Below are 16433 nucleotides of genomic sequence, written 5' to 3' on the forward strand. Positions count from 1 at the left end.
GACAGTTGTTGAAGTAGTCTACAGATGTCAATTATATGTAATAGTTTGATGGACTTACTGAATTCAAACATATCCTCACATATCCTCATTTTCTGCTATCTGGGTCTGCCCATTTCTGATAGAAAGGTGTTGAAATCTCCAACTAAAATAGTGGATTTATCTATTTCTCCTTGGCAGTTCTGTCAGCTTTTGCCTCACGTATTTTGATGTTCTACTGTTGGGCACAGACAAGTTGAGGATTGTTACATCTTCTTGGAGAACTATCCCTTCATTATTATGAAATGGTCGTCTTTACTGCTGATAACTTTTGCTCTGAAGTCTGTCCTGTCTGAAATTAATATAGCTGTTCCCATTTGCTTGTGAATAATGTTAGTCTGGTATCTTTCTCCATTCATTGACTCTTAATCTCTATGTGTCTTTATATTTAAACTGGGTTTCTTGTAGACAACATATGGTTGGGCTGGGTCTTGTTCTTTAGTCCATTCTGATGACCTCTTTTAATTGGTGTATTTAGACCCCTGACATTTGAAGTGATTATAGATATAGTTGCATTAATATATGCCATGTTTGTTACTCTTTTCTATTCTTCACAGTTGTTCTTTGTTCCTATTTTTGCCTTCCACTCTTTTTCCACCTTTTGTGGCTTTAATTGATTATTTTATATGATTCCATTTTCTCTCCTTTCTTAACATATCATCTATATTTCTTTTTTTTAACTTTTTTTTAGTGGTTGCCCTAGAGTGAAAGATATTTTTCAGATCCTAAAGCCAATAAGAACATGAAGTTTTGGGGCGCCTGGGTGGCTCAGTCATTAAGCATCTGCCTTTGGCTCAGGTCATGGTCCCAGGGTCCTGGGATCGAGCCCGGCATCAGGCTCCCTGCTCTGCAGGAAGCCTGCTTCTCCCTCTCCCACTCCCCCTGTTTGTGCTCCCTCTCTCGCTGTGTCTCTCTCTGTCAAATAAATAAAATCTTAAAAAAAAAAAAAAAGAACATAAAGTTTTGCTCAACATATTTATGTGTAAGGAAAACCAAATTAAAACCATAATAAACCACTACATGTTCACTAGAATGGCCAAAATTAAAAAGACCAACAATACCCAGGTGATGGCAAGGATGTGAAGCTACTAAAATAGTAACATAGTGCTAGTGGGAGGATAAAATATACAACTGCTTTGGAAAGAACTTTGGAAGTTTCTTAAGTAGCTAAATATATGCTTGTTTTGTGACTCCATTCTCAGGTTACTCGAGAGAAATAAAAGCATATTGTTCACACAAAGACTCAGACATAAATGTTAACAGCAGCCTTATTCATAACATATCTAAACTGGAAGCAACTCAAATATCCAACAACAGGTGCATGGATAGACAGTTTCTGGCATTTCTCAAATGGAATACTGTTCTATTCAGCAATTTAAAAAATCAGGAACTGCTGACTCATGCAACAACATGGATGAGTCACACAGACATTTTGCTGACTAAAATAGTATATACTATATGAAAACATTTTTATGATGCACCAGAATAGGCCAAATGAATTAATAGTGCTAATGATTGTGATAGAACTCAGACTGGCTGTTGTGGGCGTCGGGTGAAGGACACTGAATGGGAAAAGGGCAGGAGGGGTTTCTGGGTGATGAAGATGTTCCTTGTCTTCATTGGTGTGGTAGTTTGGGACTGTATACATTTTCATACTCCTTGAACTTTATCCTTCAAATGTATGCATTTCATTCTATATAAATTACACCTAAAATGTGAGAAACAAAAAATATACAATCCAGAAATATGATTATATGATAAATATGAATCATCTTTTTTCAAGTGTTTTGTCCTTAAACAAGATAGAGTATGTCAATTCTATCAGTAAGTCTTTAGATAAAATCATTAAAAAAATATATAGAATGGTGTTTAATTCACCAGATGAGATCAAATCTCCTTTCTGAGGGGATTAGAAGTTGATGAGCTCATAGAAGCAGCCCACAAAATATGCATAGTGATGAGTAAGCTTTTCACTCCATTTAGAATTATTAGGGCATGAAATACTCCCACATTTGACATGGCTTTGGTGGCCTTCCATAGATCTCTTTATGGGGATTCTACAGCGATGTCTGTAAGGAATTGCATATCTGGAGCCGTTGCGGGCTGTCCTTCAAGACGGCGGGCGTCGTGTGCAGTCACAGTGACTTTTCTGCAGGTTCAGAACTGCCCTCATGGCTGTGGTTGCAAACCCTTCTCCTCTGCATCTTCTAGAGCCCCTTCTTACGCTCGAGTTAACACGGACATCGTTGCCCTATGACTAGGTGTGTATCCCACCAGCCATCCTTGCCGTGGACACTCCCTAGGGAGCATTACCTGTGTCAGGACAGCTGTTCCTCCAGAAGGCCTGCAGGTTGCAGCCATCTCTCGCCTCGGTGGTAGGACGTAGCTCAGGGGGGCACCGTACGGAAAGGACTCTGAATGCGGCTAGCTTTTATATCTTACTCCTAGTTTTCTTGCTCGAGTAATTCTTGCCCAAAAGAAACATGAGCAACTGCTGCCTGCCCTGCTGCCTCTAGCCATCAGCACTGATGTCGTCCAGGGGCAGGTGTCTCCCTTGCTAGCCGGTCCGTATTCACGGCAGCCAGGGGCTCTTTGCAAACCGTTTAAATAAAGATGCTTCTCCAAAGCTATTTTTTCTCTATTAGTTAATGGGTAGTCTATAAGCTGGAAATATATTTTTAAATAAATTTTAATGTTTCTGCTATTTTACTGTTTACCTCTGCTTATCAGTATAGTATCTTTTTTTGATTATGAATTCTTGTTCTCTTTTAGAGAATCTCTTTTATACTTTTAATACATCAATTTACCTGATATTGCTGAAATGTCTGTACTTAAATATATGATAATATTAGGTGATAATTTTTGTAGATATCGACTATAATTACTCCATTGGAGAGTTGATAAACGACAGACAGTGGCTTCTCTCTTTACACCTAGAATTAATACTGAAACATGAAAAGGTGATATTCATCTGAGGAAATCAATGGCAGACTTTGGCCAAGAATGAAGTTACCTAACGTCTAGAGAAGTGCATCCTTGGGGTGCCTGGGTGGCTCGGTCGTTAAGCGACTGCCTTCGGCTCAGGTCATGATCCCAGGGTCCTGGGATCCAGCCCCGCATCGGGATCCCTGCTCAGCGGGAAGCCTGCTTCTCCCTCTCCCACTCCCCCTGCTTGTGTTCCCTCTCTCTTGGTGTCTCTCTCTGTCAAATAAATAAATAAAATCCTTTAAAAAAATAAAAAATTTAAAAAATAGAGAAGTGCATCCTTTATTTAAATTAAGAATCTCTGTCTACCTGCCATAGTAAATGCATGAGGGCCTCATTCTGCTAGGTATGTTTTGTGTTTCATCTGAAGAACTTGAAATGCAGGGAAACTAAGTTCTAACGTGAAATTGCTAATGTCCTCACTTGATTTAAAGTTACAGTAGCGCATGTTGCTATGTAAGGGCTCTCAATTCTAGAACTAATACAATGATTTTGTTAGGCAAATACATTTTAAGTTAGATGATTTTTTAAAAGTTTTTATTTATTGATTTGACAGAGAGAGCACAAACAGAGGGCAAAGCAGGGAGAGGGAGGAGCAGGCTCCCCACAGAGCAAGGAGCCCCAAGTTAGGATGATTTTTAATAGCAAATCCCTCTGTGACACACATTTGCTCAAGAGTGATTTCCCTTTGACATGTAGTCATTTTTCTCTCAATGACATTTTGTGAAGAAGCAACATAGGATTCTATAAAATTAAGAATTGAGAACTTGAATTTAAAGTTTACTTTAGTGAGCTCATCACTGCACCATGCTTATGCTTATATCAAAGAGTTATTTGTATTGTGTCATTGGAAACAGTAGGAGTCAAACATCTCATGTACGGTTTTGACTCTGCAGCTGTTCAAATAATATTTTCAGAGAATCCATAGCATCCTGAGTCTGGTTTAATGTTTCAAAAATAGCCACAATGGGTTGTATTATCAGAAAAGTAGTTATCATAAACATGATTTATTTAAGTTACTTAATACTGTGATTTAAAATTCCTTGAAGATAAGTTTAAAAACAAGAAAAGATCATTAAAATGATAATTTAAGGGGGAAAATGATTTAACCTAGTCTCTTTTCAAATATTGTGTATGATGGGATTTTAAAATTAAACAGAAGAGTTAAAATAAGGCTAGATAGTAGTTTCTAAACTAAATACCTGCTAAAACACACCCCAAAAGCTTGCTCTTTACTTAACCACTGGACCCCAGTTTACCCAACCTCAGCCACATTGTAATGAAGACCACCTCGTAGTAGAAACCTGGCCTTTGATTAGCTCTTTGTGGATGAGCATTCTAAGATAAGCAGGCATGTATTTATTTTCCTTTTTCTTTTTCTTTTTTCTATTTTCCATGACAGTTCTGTGCTGGACTATCCACTTTAACCTGGGTCCCCAAACACTAATGGAACAGATTTTCTTAGATTAGTAGAAAGTTTGACTTTAAACCCATTTTTCTGTTGACACATGAATAAAGAGGTGTAATTTGAGGTGGAATAAAGAGGTGAATAAAGAGGTGTAACAACTTAAAAGTTGTTTGAGTTTCAAACGTATTTTTCAGTGTGAACGACAGCTTTCTAGCTCTCCCTTCTGGGTACTCCTGTCATCTGAGTAGCCTCCTTTTGGCCTCCAGATCCACTGACCATGTTTTCCACTTTGACCTGTAGGGGCTGGGTCACCCAGCAATCTTGCCCTCCCTCCAGCTTCTGGATTCAGAGACTGGTGGCACTAACAAGAGATGAGAGGGTGGGAGGACAGAAGAGTTGGTGCATTTGTTCCCCTGGCTTCACAGTGCTTCTGGGGAAAGCTCCGTATCCTTGCCCCTTCGGGCTCAGGGCAGGGCCTGCTTGCTGCCACTGACCCTCGGTGCCTCCCCATCCTTAGCCTCCCTTCAGCTCGTCAGTCGGTCCTCCCGTCCCCCTGGGTGTGCCGTCTCTTTCATGTTAGGGCCCTGGCTGATAACCTTGGATTGAAGTAGGTAATGTTAACGGTGTTTTAAAACCAGGCCACGTTATTAGGGAGGCCAGAATGATGTCAGAGCCTAGTGAACAGTGAGGGTAGAGAAGTCTTCTGTTTGGAGCTCACTGTGGAAATTAGCTAGTCCTTCAGTCTTTTTGAAATCCAGATATTGACACAAATGAAGAATTGTAATAATAATCATATGAGAACTCATTCTTTGTGTATATATATGTAAATATATAATATATAATCTTCATATCTCTATCTGAAATCTTTTATAAAGTTACTTATGTTTCATCTGGTCCAGCTTCATGTTTCTGCTTTTCTTCCAATACAACATTGTATCCATGGCTGATGAACTTTTGTAGAGTGGGGGGGGGGGGGGGGGGGGGGGGGGGGGGGAGCATAATGGGAGAGTAACCCACCTGAAATCCTGCATGCTGTGTGGTTTCCTCTCCTTTGGTAAAGTTCTGCGATTCTGTGATCTTCTGATGTGGGAGGAGAATTTTAAGGTAGGACGGCCCTGGTGAGAGGTCAGAATGTCTGCACACCCTGATGGATCCTGTGTCTTTAGTTCCGCCTGGTCTGGGATTATGCATGGGGGTTGAGTAGAAGGAAGAGGAACGGGGGGAGGGGGGCTTTGTCACCATAACACCTGCAGATGTTACTGTGTTTCACCTTGGCTCTACCTGACACCCAGAGCCTTCCACCTGTCCCTGTCTCCTGCTGCCATCGGAATCATGCTGCTATCCTCTCTCATTGGACCACTGTGGTCTCCTAAGTGATCTCTCCCCATCCTCCCTTGCCCCTATGATTGTACAAGTCATTCTCCACCAAGATCTCTCTACCACGTGGAGCATGTCACTCCTCTGCTCGCAGCCTCCGCTGTGTGACCATCTGACTTGGAATAGCAGACTCCTGCCTTGTCTCCAGACCGGGCAGCACCCCGTGCTGTGCCTCATCCCTCCACATCAGCCAGACCGGCTTCTTGTTCCTCAAGCTCACCATGTTCCTCATGGACACATTAGAACTTCCACACCTACTCATCTCTAGTGGGACTCTCACAGATCTTCATGGTTCTGCCTCTTTTACAATAATTTTTACAAGCTTGTTCAATGAAACTTTTTACCTTATTTTCTGCGTGTCCATATTAGAATGTTAGTTCTATAAAGAGCAGGGTACTTGATTCATTACTATAACTGTGCCTGATACATAGAGGCACTCAAAAAATTTTGGAATAAATGAATGTAGTCAAACTCCCTGAAATTACTTACCAAAGAATCATCTATAACATAGGCATTGCATTGGGCTCTTTGTTATTTTTGCTGACCCGGTTATACAAGATTGTACTTAGAGTTTAGTTAGCATAAACTCCATCCCTTTCAGAGTTGATTATCAGAACGCATGATGAATTAAGCGGCTATCCCAGTTAGACCTACATTCCATTCATGGAAAGAAATAAAATTATTCCAATTTACATTAATATTTCCAGGCAACCATGACCATCTAACTGATTTGTCATTGAGAGTAAAAGATAAGTAATTTATTAAAGGCATTTAATAAAAACTTTCTTACCTGTTTATTCTTACTTTTTTGGTTACCAGTAAAATAATTACTGTTGAATTGTTTTGTCTAAGTAATTTTGACAGTGAAATCTGAATGACAACTGGGGTCATAATCTTCTCAACCCTAATAGTAACCACACTACCTGTGAAATCCGGTCCAGGGAGAAAATTGGTTCCTTGCGTCCTACAGTGTGCCCAGTTCTGTTAACATTTCTTGTTTTGTGGATTTACGAGATAAATCTTTTTTGAGGTAAAGCTTGTTAGAATGTTCAGCCAACAAAAGTAAATGTTGAAGTGTATATGTGAATATAAACGAGATTGAATTATTTCAATCTTATGAAACAGCCATAGTTTTGTTTTCATGTTCTGTTTCTGTTTAATGAATTTACCTGTTGAATAAACGGATGACAAATTCGTTCTTCTAGAAGCCCAAATCCAGAAATATTCTTCCTTTAAACCACAAAGTGCTTATTAGTAAACTCCCGCATCAAGAAAATACGGAGTTTCCTGATCACGTTGCGGAATTTGGATCTTCACACGGCATCTGTTTGGGGTCGCAAGAAGGGTGCACAGAAGTCTCATCAGCCATTTAGTCTGCCCCAATAAAGACGTGTTCTTAAGGAAAGTGAGGTTGTAAAAGTGATTTTAATTAAGGAAATGGCCTAAAGGAAGTGGACTGATGGGAAACAAAGGAACCTTGCAAGGGATCGGTGTCCCAGACAAGGTAACAGACCAGGCAGGGTCTCCCAAATAGCCAGGAATCTGTGCGTGGGAGAGCCGCTACATGAGAGGCTCGGCCACAGCGACGGATGGGCATTCCCAATATGCCGTCTGCCCTGGTGGGGGCAGGCTCAGGACCCAGGGCCGGGCTGTGCCCCTGGAGGGGACCATCTGTGCGGTTACAAGAACTAAGGCAGTATTTAGCGGAGGCGGCGGCGGATTCCCGAGACTTGTTAGAATGTACATATGACCTGGAAATGGTCACATCTCGTTTGCCCCACAGTTTTGTATCTTTACTGATAATTTGCCTTTTAAAGTATGTAATTTGCTTCATAAAAGTTAAAGTCAGTATATTAAAATTCCTTACTAATCAGCAGTTCGTGCCATAGATTTCATTTAGGTCACTAGACCAAATCCATTAAAATTGTAGGGGTATGTCCGTTTCAAGTCTTCAAGCAGTTTTTTTCTTTTTCTTCAAGAAGAAAGATTAAACCAAACCACATTTAGAAAAAAGAAGTCAAAATGTGAATGCAAAGCAACTGAAAAAGAGAACTCATTTCTTTGGAGGTTAGAGTTTGCAAAGTGCTGGGAGGCAGCTCCCATCACGCATGCTGAGAACCTGCGTCTGCTCTGGCCTTGTCTTGAGCTGCTTGCGCCGTGGGGAAGTCATTCATTTCTCTGCACCTCACATTTTTCATATACAAACAAAAGGATTGGGGTAGATTTTTTTCTTCAAGGTTTCTTCACCCTGTACATTTGCAGAACTCCATGAGGATTTAGGTGGCCCCAGAGCCATGCCCAACTGTCTTGATGACAGCAATAATACTGAGGTGCACGGTAACCCTTCCCGGGGCAGTGACAGAGGTGACTCAGGTCCTTCCAGTTGAAGCAACACTGCTTCTCTCCCTGCCTCCTCTCCTCCCAGATGCCAAGTAATGCCTGCTATTTAAGCCTTATTCCTGAAAATGCGCAAGTCTTTCTAGCCTTTATTGTAAGAGTGCAAATGCCACGCTGACCTGTTTTGTGTTATTGTGTTCTAGAGATCGTGTCATTGGTTTGATGATGACTGCCTGTGATCTTTGTTCTGTAACAAAACTATGGCCGGTTACAAAATTGACAGCAAATGATATATATGCAGAGTTCTGGGCTGAGGTATGTTTTTGATTTTTATATGAACATTAAAAATGAGAAAAAGTCTGATGAGAAAGTAAATATATGGGTAAATTAGTAACAATGTCTTAGTAGCTCAGGTTCCTTGTTACTTCAAAAAATAGTATACTGTCAGTCACATGCAATAGAAGAATTAGCATTTCTACACAGATGCAGACATACAGCCCATGAGATTGCGGGACCCTAGTGTCACAGGCTGTGTATGTCTGCAGTTGGAAATTGGGGACATAATTACCTTGTACCATAGACATACAAGATTCCGTAAATACTCCAGATGGTCAATTCAACGACCAATTATGAGTTCCACAGAATATGTGGGCTTTTAACTCGTGATACCCCTGACATGTGAGGCAACCATGGAATTTAATTTCATTAATACCCTCTTCTTGACTGAATTATCTCAATTATCAGAAATGTGTGTTTGAGTTCTCATTTTGCTTTCTGAATTGTCCAAGAAGAAGTAGAACACTCTCTTATTAACATGAACCCACAAATACCTAGCCCCCTGCATATTCAAAGATTACTTTAGGGAAACAAATGAAATAAAATGTTTGTGTACCTCATTTGGTTTGAAGAAGTAAAGGTAAATTTGGAGGGCCAAGAGTTTGGTCATTGCTAATTCAAACCATTCAGCCTCACCCGTATAAAAGAATGGATGTAAAAAGTAAAAACCAGCCAATCATTCAGTTGATAGTTCAATAGAAAAGATTTATAATGTTATTTTTTTTCACGATGGCAAAGCCAAAAAAAAATGTTTGTTGGGTGAGAACCACAGGCCTGGAGTTGATTATACTCACAGTGTTATTTCTCCAGAATGCCTACACATTGTGCATGCAAACTCTTGCATGTTTTTTCTTATTTTATAGTGTGTATCCCAGGATCTAGTTACTATCAGACTTAATTAAGAAGGTTGTTTTAGGTATACATGTCTGAACTGTAATCTCTGACTTTATTATCCGTTAACTTAATTTGCATACGTGTCTAAAAGTAGTAACCTAGAGTACATTCTGTAAATATCACATAAGGAAAACTGGTCTGAAGCTAGCTCATTGTTTTGCAAATAATTTTATTTAACTAATATAATTCATACTTTCATAATTGTATTTGTATTCTAAAATATGAATCAAAATGTGACAGATATGCTATGTAGATTTCCCTCCTCTCTTTTTTGCACTGATTAAATAGTCCACAAAGACTGATTAAGCTCCCAAAGTGCACATGGATGCTGTCTTCAGGGACCTCACAGTCCATGGGAGGAAGCAGAGGTCATCACTGCGTCTTGCTGGCTCACCTCCCAGATGTCCGCTAGATCCCATCTCTGCCCACCACCCACCCCAATTCCTGCCCCAAGACTTGGCCTCCTCGTGCCTGAATCCCTGCAGCATTCTGACCTAGGTCCCTGCCTTTTCCTTTAGACTTAGACTAACAGTCACACAGAGTGTGGTGTTTGATGTCCTGGTGCTGGAGATGGGCATCCTGCTGTAGCATGTGGGATCAAACCTCAGACCAGCTTTGTGACTCACCTCTGTACTTTAGTTGTCACATCTGCAGGTTAGGGATGACTCTAATGTTGTTCCCAGTCTGTCCCTCCATGCTGTTGTGACAGAGACAGAAGTCATGAACTTGATCTCCAAAGCCCACTGCTTCACCAGGCTATTTCCTCATCTCAGCCCCTCTGGCTTCCCTGAGTCAAGTCCCTCTCACTGCCATCAAGGTCAGCTTCTCCCCCCACCCCCGTGCCCCCCTGCCTGCCCTCTGCAGCTTCCTCTGCAAGCCCCACTCTGGGCCAGTACTTCCTGGGACGCATACTCTGCAGTACTCCGTTGTTTTCCTGTGTAGCACTGATCCTTATTTGTGAGTACTGTACATAGTCAAATCTTTGTTTATTCACAGTCTTTTTACTTACTGGACTTGTAATATCCTTGAGCAAGGGGCCTGGTTAGTTTCACTCACTTAGAACAGGAATGGAAAAAGTTTGAGAACCACGGAACTAATATTTAAAGTGATAACACGGGAGCAGAAGCTGGACTCAAGTGCCTCCGTCCTGCCGATAGAGCCCGTCCTGGGGGTCCTGTCATTTGTGCTTGGCCTCTGTCCTGCAATAGAACCCTTCGTGGGGGTCCTGTCATTTGTTCTTGGCCTCTGTCCTGCAATAGAACCCTTTGTGGGGGTCCTGTCATTTGTGCTTGTCCTCTGTCCTGCAATAGAACCCTTCGTGGGGGTTCTTGACATTTGTTCTTGGCCTCTGTCCTGCCGATAGAACCCTTCGTGGGGGTCCTAGTCATTTGTGCTTGACCTCTGTCCTGCTGATAGAACCCGTTATGGGGTTCTCATCATTTGTTCTTGGCCTCTGTCCCGCACATAGAACCCTTTGTGGGGATTCTCCTCATTTGTTCTTGGCCTCTGTCCTGCAATAGAACCCTTTGTGGGGGTCCTAGTCATTTGTGCTTGTCCTCTGTCCCACAATAGAGCCCTTTGTGGGGATTCTCCTCATTTGTTCTTGGCCTAGTTTTGCAATAGAACCCTTCCTGTGGGTTCTCGACATTTGTGCTTGGCCTCTGTCCTACCAATAGAACCCTTCGTGGGGTTCTCATCATTTGTTCTTGACCTCTCTCCCACACATAGAACCCTTCGTGGGGGTCCTAGTCAGTTGTGCTTGGCCTCTGTCCCACCGATAGAACCCTTCCTGGCGGTTCTTGACATTTATGCTTGGCCTCTGTCCTGCTGATAGAACCCTTCGTGGGGGGTTCTCCTCATTTGTTCTTGGCCTCTGTCCTGCAAAAGAACCCTTTGTGGGGGTCCTGTCATTTGTGCTTGGCCTCTGTCCTGCCGATAGAGCCCTTCGTGGGGGTTTTCGTCATTTGTTCTTGGCCTCTGTCCCGCAGATAGAACTCTTTGTTGGGGTTCTATCTTTTGTGCTTGGCCTCTGTCTTGCACATAGAACCCTTCGTGGGAGTTCTCGTCATTTGTTCTTGGACTCTGTCCTGCCAATAGAACCCTTTGTTGGGGTTGTAGTCATTTGTTCTTGGCCTCTGTCGTCCACATAGAACCTTTCGTGGGGGTCCTCGTCATTTGTTCTTGGCCTCTGTCCTCCACATAGAACCCTTCGTGGGGGTCCTCGTCATTTGTTCTTGGCCTCTGTCCCGCACAAAGAACCCTTCGTGGGGGTCCTAGTCATTTGTTCTTGGCCTCTGTCCTGCACATAGATCCCTTCTTGGGGGTTCTAGTCATTTGTTCTTGGCCTCTGTCTCGTAGATAGAACCTTTCATGGGGGGTCTTGTCCTTTGTGCTTGGCCTCTGTCCTGCACATAGAACCCTTTTGGGGGGTTCTTGTCATTTGTTCTTGGCCTCTGTCCTGCCAAAACCCTTTGTGGGGGTCCTAGTCATTTGTTCTTGGCTTCTGTCCTGCAGTAAAACCCTTCGTGGGGGTTCTCGATGTTTGTGCTTGGCCTCTGTCCCTGCAATAGAACCTTTCGTGGGGGTTCTCATCATTTGTTTTGGACCTACATTAGCAAATCTAGGATGTTTTTTGTTCTCCACCTCTGATTTCTGAAAATAAGCATGATTGTGAAGTAATTAAAGTAACTGAATAATGAAGAAATGTGAGGGAATAGTGGCGTAGCAAGGAAAAAGTTGGGGTATGTTAAGAAAGAAGATTTTAACAATCTTTAACAAATAACTAAAAAGAGGAAGATAATTTTTAAAATCTATAAAATGGGGACAAGAATATCTAACTCCTAGTATTTCATGATTAAATAAAATAGTATTTATATGTTACCTATCCCAGAGCCTGCAAAATAGGAAATCTTTAATAAGCATCTGTGACTGTAACCTCTACGGTGATGTGTAGCCAGTTACACTGTATCTTTCCTAACACATTGTAGCAGACCAGTCTTGATACACATTATTTCTCTCTAAAGCCTCGCTTCATCCAGTTCAACACACGTGAAAATTCATTTGAAAAATAAGTGAGAAAAAGGCCTTGAGGTTATTCCATGCTTTGTTCTTGTCATTCCTCCTCACTATTATCTGAGTCTCCTCTTGTTACAACTTTCACTAACTTCTGCACAATGGAACCGGGAGAGATGCCTGCATTCCTGGTAATTTCATTGAGAAAAGCCAAATGATGATACATTAAGTTTTTATTGTTTTGACATTTGTTTGCATCAATAGCCAGAAACATTATCCATTGTGAAGAAAATTAATAAATAAAGGGAACAACTCATTAATACCAAGACTTTATAAGGGCTTATAAGTTGAGAAAGCTTGGTTTTTCCTGTTTCTCTTAGGGCGATGAGATGAAAAAGTTGGGAATACAACCTATTCCCATGATGGACAGAGACAAGAAGGACGAGGTCCCACAAGGCCAGGTATGAATTCTGTTGAAAAGTCAAATAATTTCAGGCAGTCATAAAATCACACGTGAATTAAAAGTATATGCCATCTTGTAGAACCCAGGACCACTTGAAATCTTCTGCATTTAGATGGAGTTTGGGGATCCTAAGGCCAGGATTAGGAAATCGTAGTTGGGTTTAAAGAAGCCACAACTGCCCGAACCGTCAGCTCTTTCCACCGATGGAATCGCAGTGACCAATGGCTTGACATGGAGGGATAGAGGAGTTGGAATTGTTCATATTTTTAGCAAGCAGAAAATCTTTTGTCATTGAATGTGCAAAGGTATTTTTTAGAGAGTAACGTAGATTTTGATCAGGCCCACTTTTCCTAATGAATAATGCATAGTATTTTAGTCCATTTTGAATTTTGTCTTACCACCAGTTGACATTAATTATTATTTTTTCAGGTCTTACCACATGATTTATGTCAATGTTTTGATGTTTTGACAGCTCTCATGCCTGTCAGTTTTGCATGTGTGATGCGATCTATTTCTCAGATTATAGTCTTTTTAAACTACCAATCTTCTAACACCATAACAGGGAAGTTAGTTATGGACAAATAATTATAGAATTTCATTTAGAAAACATTTCAGAAAACTCACAGGATGATGGTTTTGGATAAGTTCTCAAGCTTTCCTATTTCACTTAAAGTTAATTTATTCACTATTCATACCAAAGTTGAGGCAAGTCCCCAGTTTTTCAGAGACGTCAGCATAGAGAAGGGCCGCATGGTTTTCTCACCCTCGTGGTCCTCGGTTCGCGGTGTGTTCGTGTGCTTAGCCGCTGCATCCAACGGGGTGCTCACTGTTCTTCCCTGCTGAACACACACTGACATGCCCAGCCCCACGTGCCTATTGCACGTGGTTCTTGCAGTTTAATTTCTTTTTAATATTGTTTATGGAACTTTCCCATATATTTGCTCACAGAGATCTGTCTTTCCTGTCCGGCATCTTCTTTTCGTGTCCTTTTGTAAAGGTCCTGTCTCGTTGTGTGATTATATAAAAAAAAAAAAAGGGAGGGGGAGAAAGAAAGTCTCTGGAGACCAAGCAAGGCACCAACAGCCAAGGATAGCAAGCCCACGAAACACCTGCACAGATTCCCAAATACTAAGTTGGAGAAGAGGCCACCTGTAGAAGAATAGCAGGGTTGACTTTGAAATGTCTATGGTAGAAAACTAACTTTGACTTAGAGACAAGAACAGTGCTTGAATTATAACTTGAGTGATCTATAAATGGAATTTCATTGAATGTTGAACTTGGGTTTGGGATGAGCCTCTTTTTATGTGTGTTACTTTGCGGACGTATTTTAAGGCATTTTTAAATGCACTCTGCAGCAGTATTCATTGAGCCCAAATATCAGGGAGCAAAACTAGAACATTTAATTTTATAGCTAGGCTTGAGAAATAGAAGCCTCAGCTGAGAGGTTGTTGCTAACCTGCACTTTTGTGTCTTGTTGTGCGTGGCCCTGCCCGAGGCAGCTGGGTTTCTACAACGCAGTGGCCATCCCCTGCTACACCACCCTCACCCAGATCTTCCCGCCCACCGAGCCTCTCCTCAAAGCGTGCAGGTATGTACCACTGCTCAGGCTGGGGTGGGATGTAACAAGAGGATGAAGACTCCGTATGGAATTTTCCTCTCCATCAATGTGTGTGCTCTGTCTTATTACAGTAAATGTCATTTTATGGGCTGTGTGTTTGCCTAGGTAACAAGTATATGTTAAGAGTATTCATAAAGTCCTTCATTCACCAAAAAGGAGCAAGAAGGTATCTGGTTTGGGTTTGGGTTTTGTTAGGACCCAGGGATCCATGCCCAATGCGTTTTTAAAAAGACAGAACCATAATGTGTGTTCAGGACTGCTTGTTGGAAAGGGGCTCAGCTTAATCCCACAGTTTATTGTGTAAATGAGGAGGGGGAGCCTTGACTGGGATCTTCTTTCTCTGTGAGTTTTAGTTTCTTCCCAAAAGAGATATGAGCCCTCCGTCATCCGTCCCAGCTTCTAAATCCTCTGCATCCTTTTCTCATTGCTTTTGAGGGATGTGCTCAGCTAAGAACATTGGAATTTTTTTAGGATTTTCATGTTACTTTGAAAAGAAGTTCCGTCTGGGGAGGTCAAAGGGCAGTGAGCAGAGCAGCCCTGTGTATTGATTTTCTGCAAGAGAACTGGTGTCCTGCTGATTTTTCCAACTGTTTAGCCATGGAGCACCCTTGGGGGTTGGGTGGGCACAGTGGGGGACAGAGGACAGAGGCAGGATTTTGAACAAAACCAAAGCCTTTGGTATACTCCCACCCTCTGCTGTTGAAACTCATTTCATGAACGAATTATTGTGAGGAAAACAAACAAAGAAAACCAACAAGGAGGGAGATGTTTTTTCCTATGTAAGTGATTGTTTCTCTTCTCTGCTCTTGGGGAGGTGAACATAACATCCCAGCTGGTTTTGTTGAGCCATCACTGACCTTAATCAGCAGTTAGTTCATTAAAATATTATCTTATTACATAAGGGCTAAGCCATGTGGATAATATGGAGTATGAGCTGGGACTCATTCCTGATGGAATCGGGTTGGAAAAGTCAGTGCCCCACCAAAGAGAAATGGCAATATCAATCAAAATCCATGTAATTAAAAAAAAAATCCTAGGTAACAGTCAAAAGTCCTTTCCTATCCAAAAATTATCTGTATTTTCTGTTAAATATCCAGAACCAGCAGAATGAGCGCTTGCTGTCATTATCGAGCACGAGGATAGGGATTCCTCTTGTCTCAGCAGCTTTGATGCATTCTTGCTTCATTGACTTGGCTGAACCATATAATCTCTTAAAGGCCATTTTAATCTTATTAACACTTAAAAAAAATTCATGTGTCATTGGTGTCCAAGGAAACGTGGCAACATTAGTGTAGGTCTTTTTTCCAGTATATCAAAAATCTCTTTAAGTTCTGGGCAAATAATATGTGGTAATATGGCACAAAAGCTAAAAGTGTTCCATTTTTCAGGTTATATTTTAGAGATTTCTTTTGTCCAGAGGTGTCTTTGCATTGTGTGTGCTTTGTATGACTTTTGTGTTTGCTAGTGCAAGGTTCCCTTCTGATTTTGGCTTTGTATATAAGAAAGCAAGGTGCAAGGTGGGAAGTGTTGATAAGATCTCTGCCCGGTCAGCCACGTGGGGCGAGGTGGTGGTGGTCACACTGTTCAAGGAGATTAGGATTCCCACAGCATTTGAACAGCAGATTTGGAAAGAGAAAGACCGGTGGAGAGGGGGGAGAGCAGCCTGCGTCTGAGACCACAAGTTGCCAGAACGCGAAGATGGCTTTACTGCAACAAAGAAATTTCTAACATTGGTCCTACGTGTAACTTACAGTGACTTTTTATATAGGACAGTGTTCAAAATAAGGCTAGTCCCCAGTTCCCAGTATGAGATGGCAGGGACCCCAAGCTGGCACACTGTCTCTGCCCGCAGAGCGGGAGCTCCTGGCTGGCGGTCCTGTGGCCGAACGTTCTTGCCGCCCGGGCCTCCCTTCCTCCCCATTTACCTCCATGCTCCTGGCTAGTGCACCCTGTGGCTTGTGCCCCTT

At 41.8% G+C, this 16433-nt stretch overlaps 1 protein-coding gene across 6 annotated transcripts in view; it reads left to right on the plus strand.

Moving 5' to 3' along the window:
* The window catches only part of PDE10A (phosphodiesterase 10A), a 587662-nt gene that overhangs the window by 563609 nt on the left and 7620 nt on the right, over positions 1-16433 (plus strand). For all 6 annotated transcript variants that reach the window (XM_032407504.1, XM_032407502.1, XM_032407503.1 and 3 more), the window contains 3 exons: positions 8347-8458; positions 12766-12846; positions 14348-14436. In XM_032407504.1, the coding sequence (XP_032263395.1) occupies positions 8347-8458; positions 12766-12846; positions 14348-14436 (282 nt within the window). The remainder of the gene's footprint in view (positions 1-8346; positions 8459-12765; positions 12847-14347; positions 14437-16433) is intronic.

The sequence above is a fragment of the Phoca vitulina genome, unplaced genomic scaffold (assembly GCF_004348235.1).
Source record: "Phoca vitulina isolate PV1807 unplaced genomic scaffold, GSC_HSeal_1.0 scaffold9, whole genome shotgun sequence".
NCBI classification, from domain to species: Eukaryota; Metazoa; Chordata; class Mammalia; order Carnivora; family Phocidae; genus Phoca; species Phoca vitulina.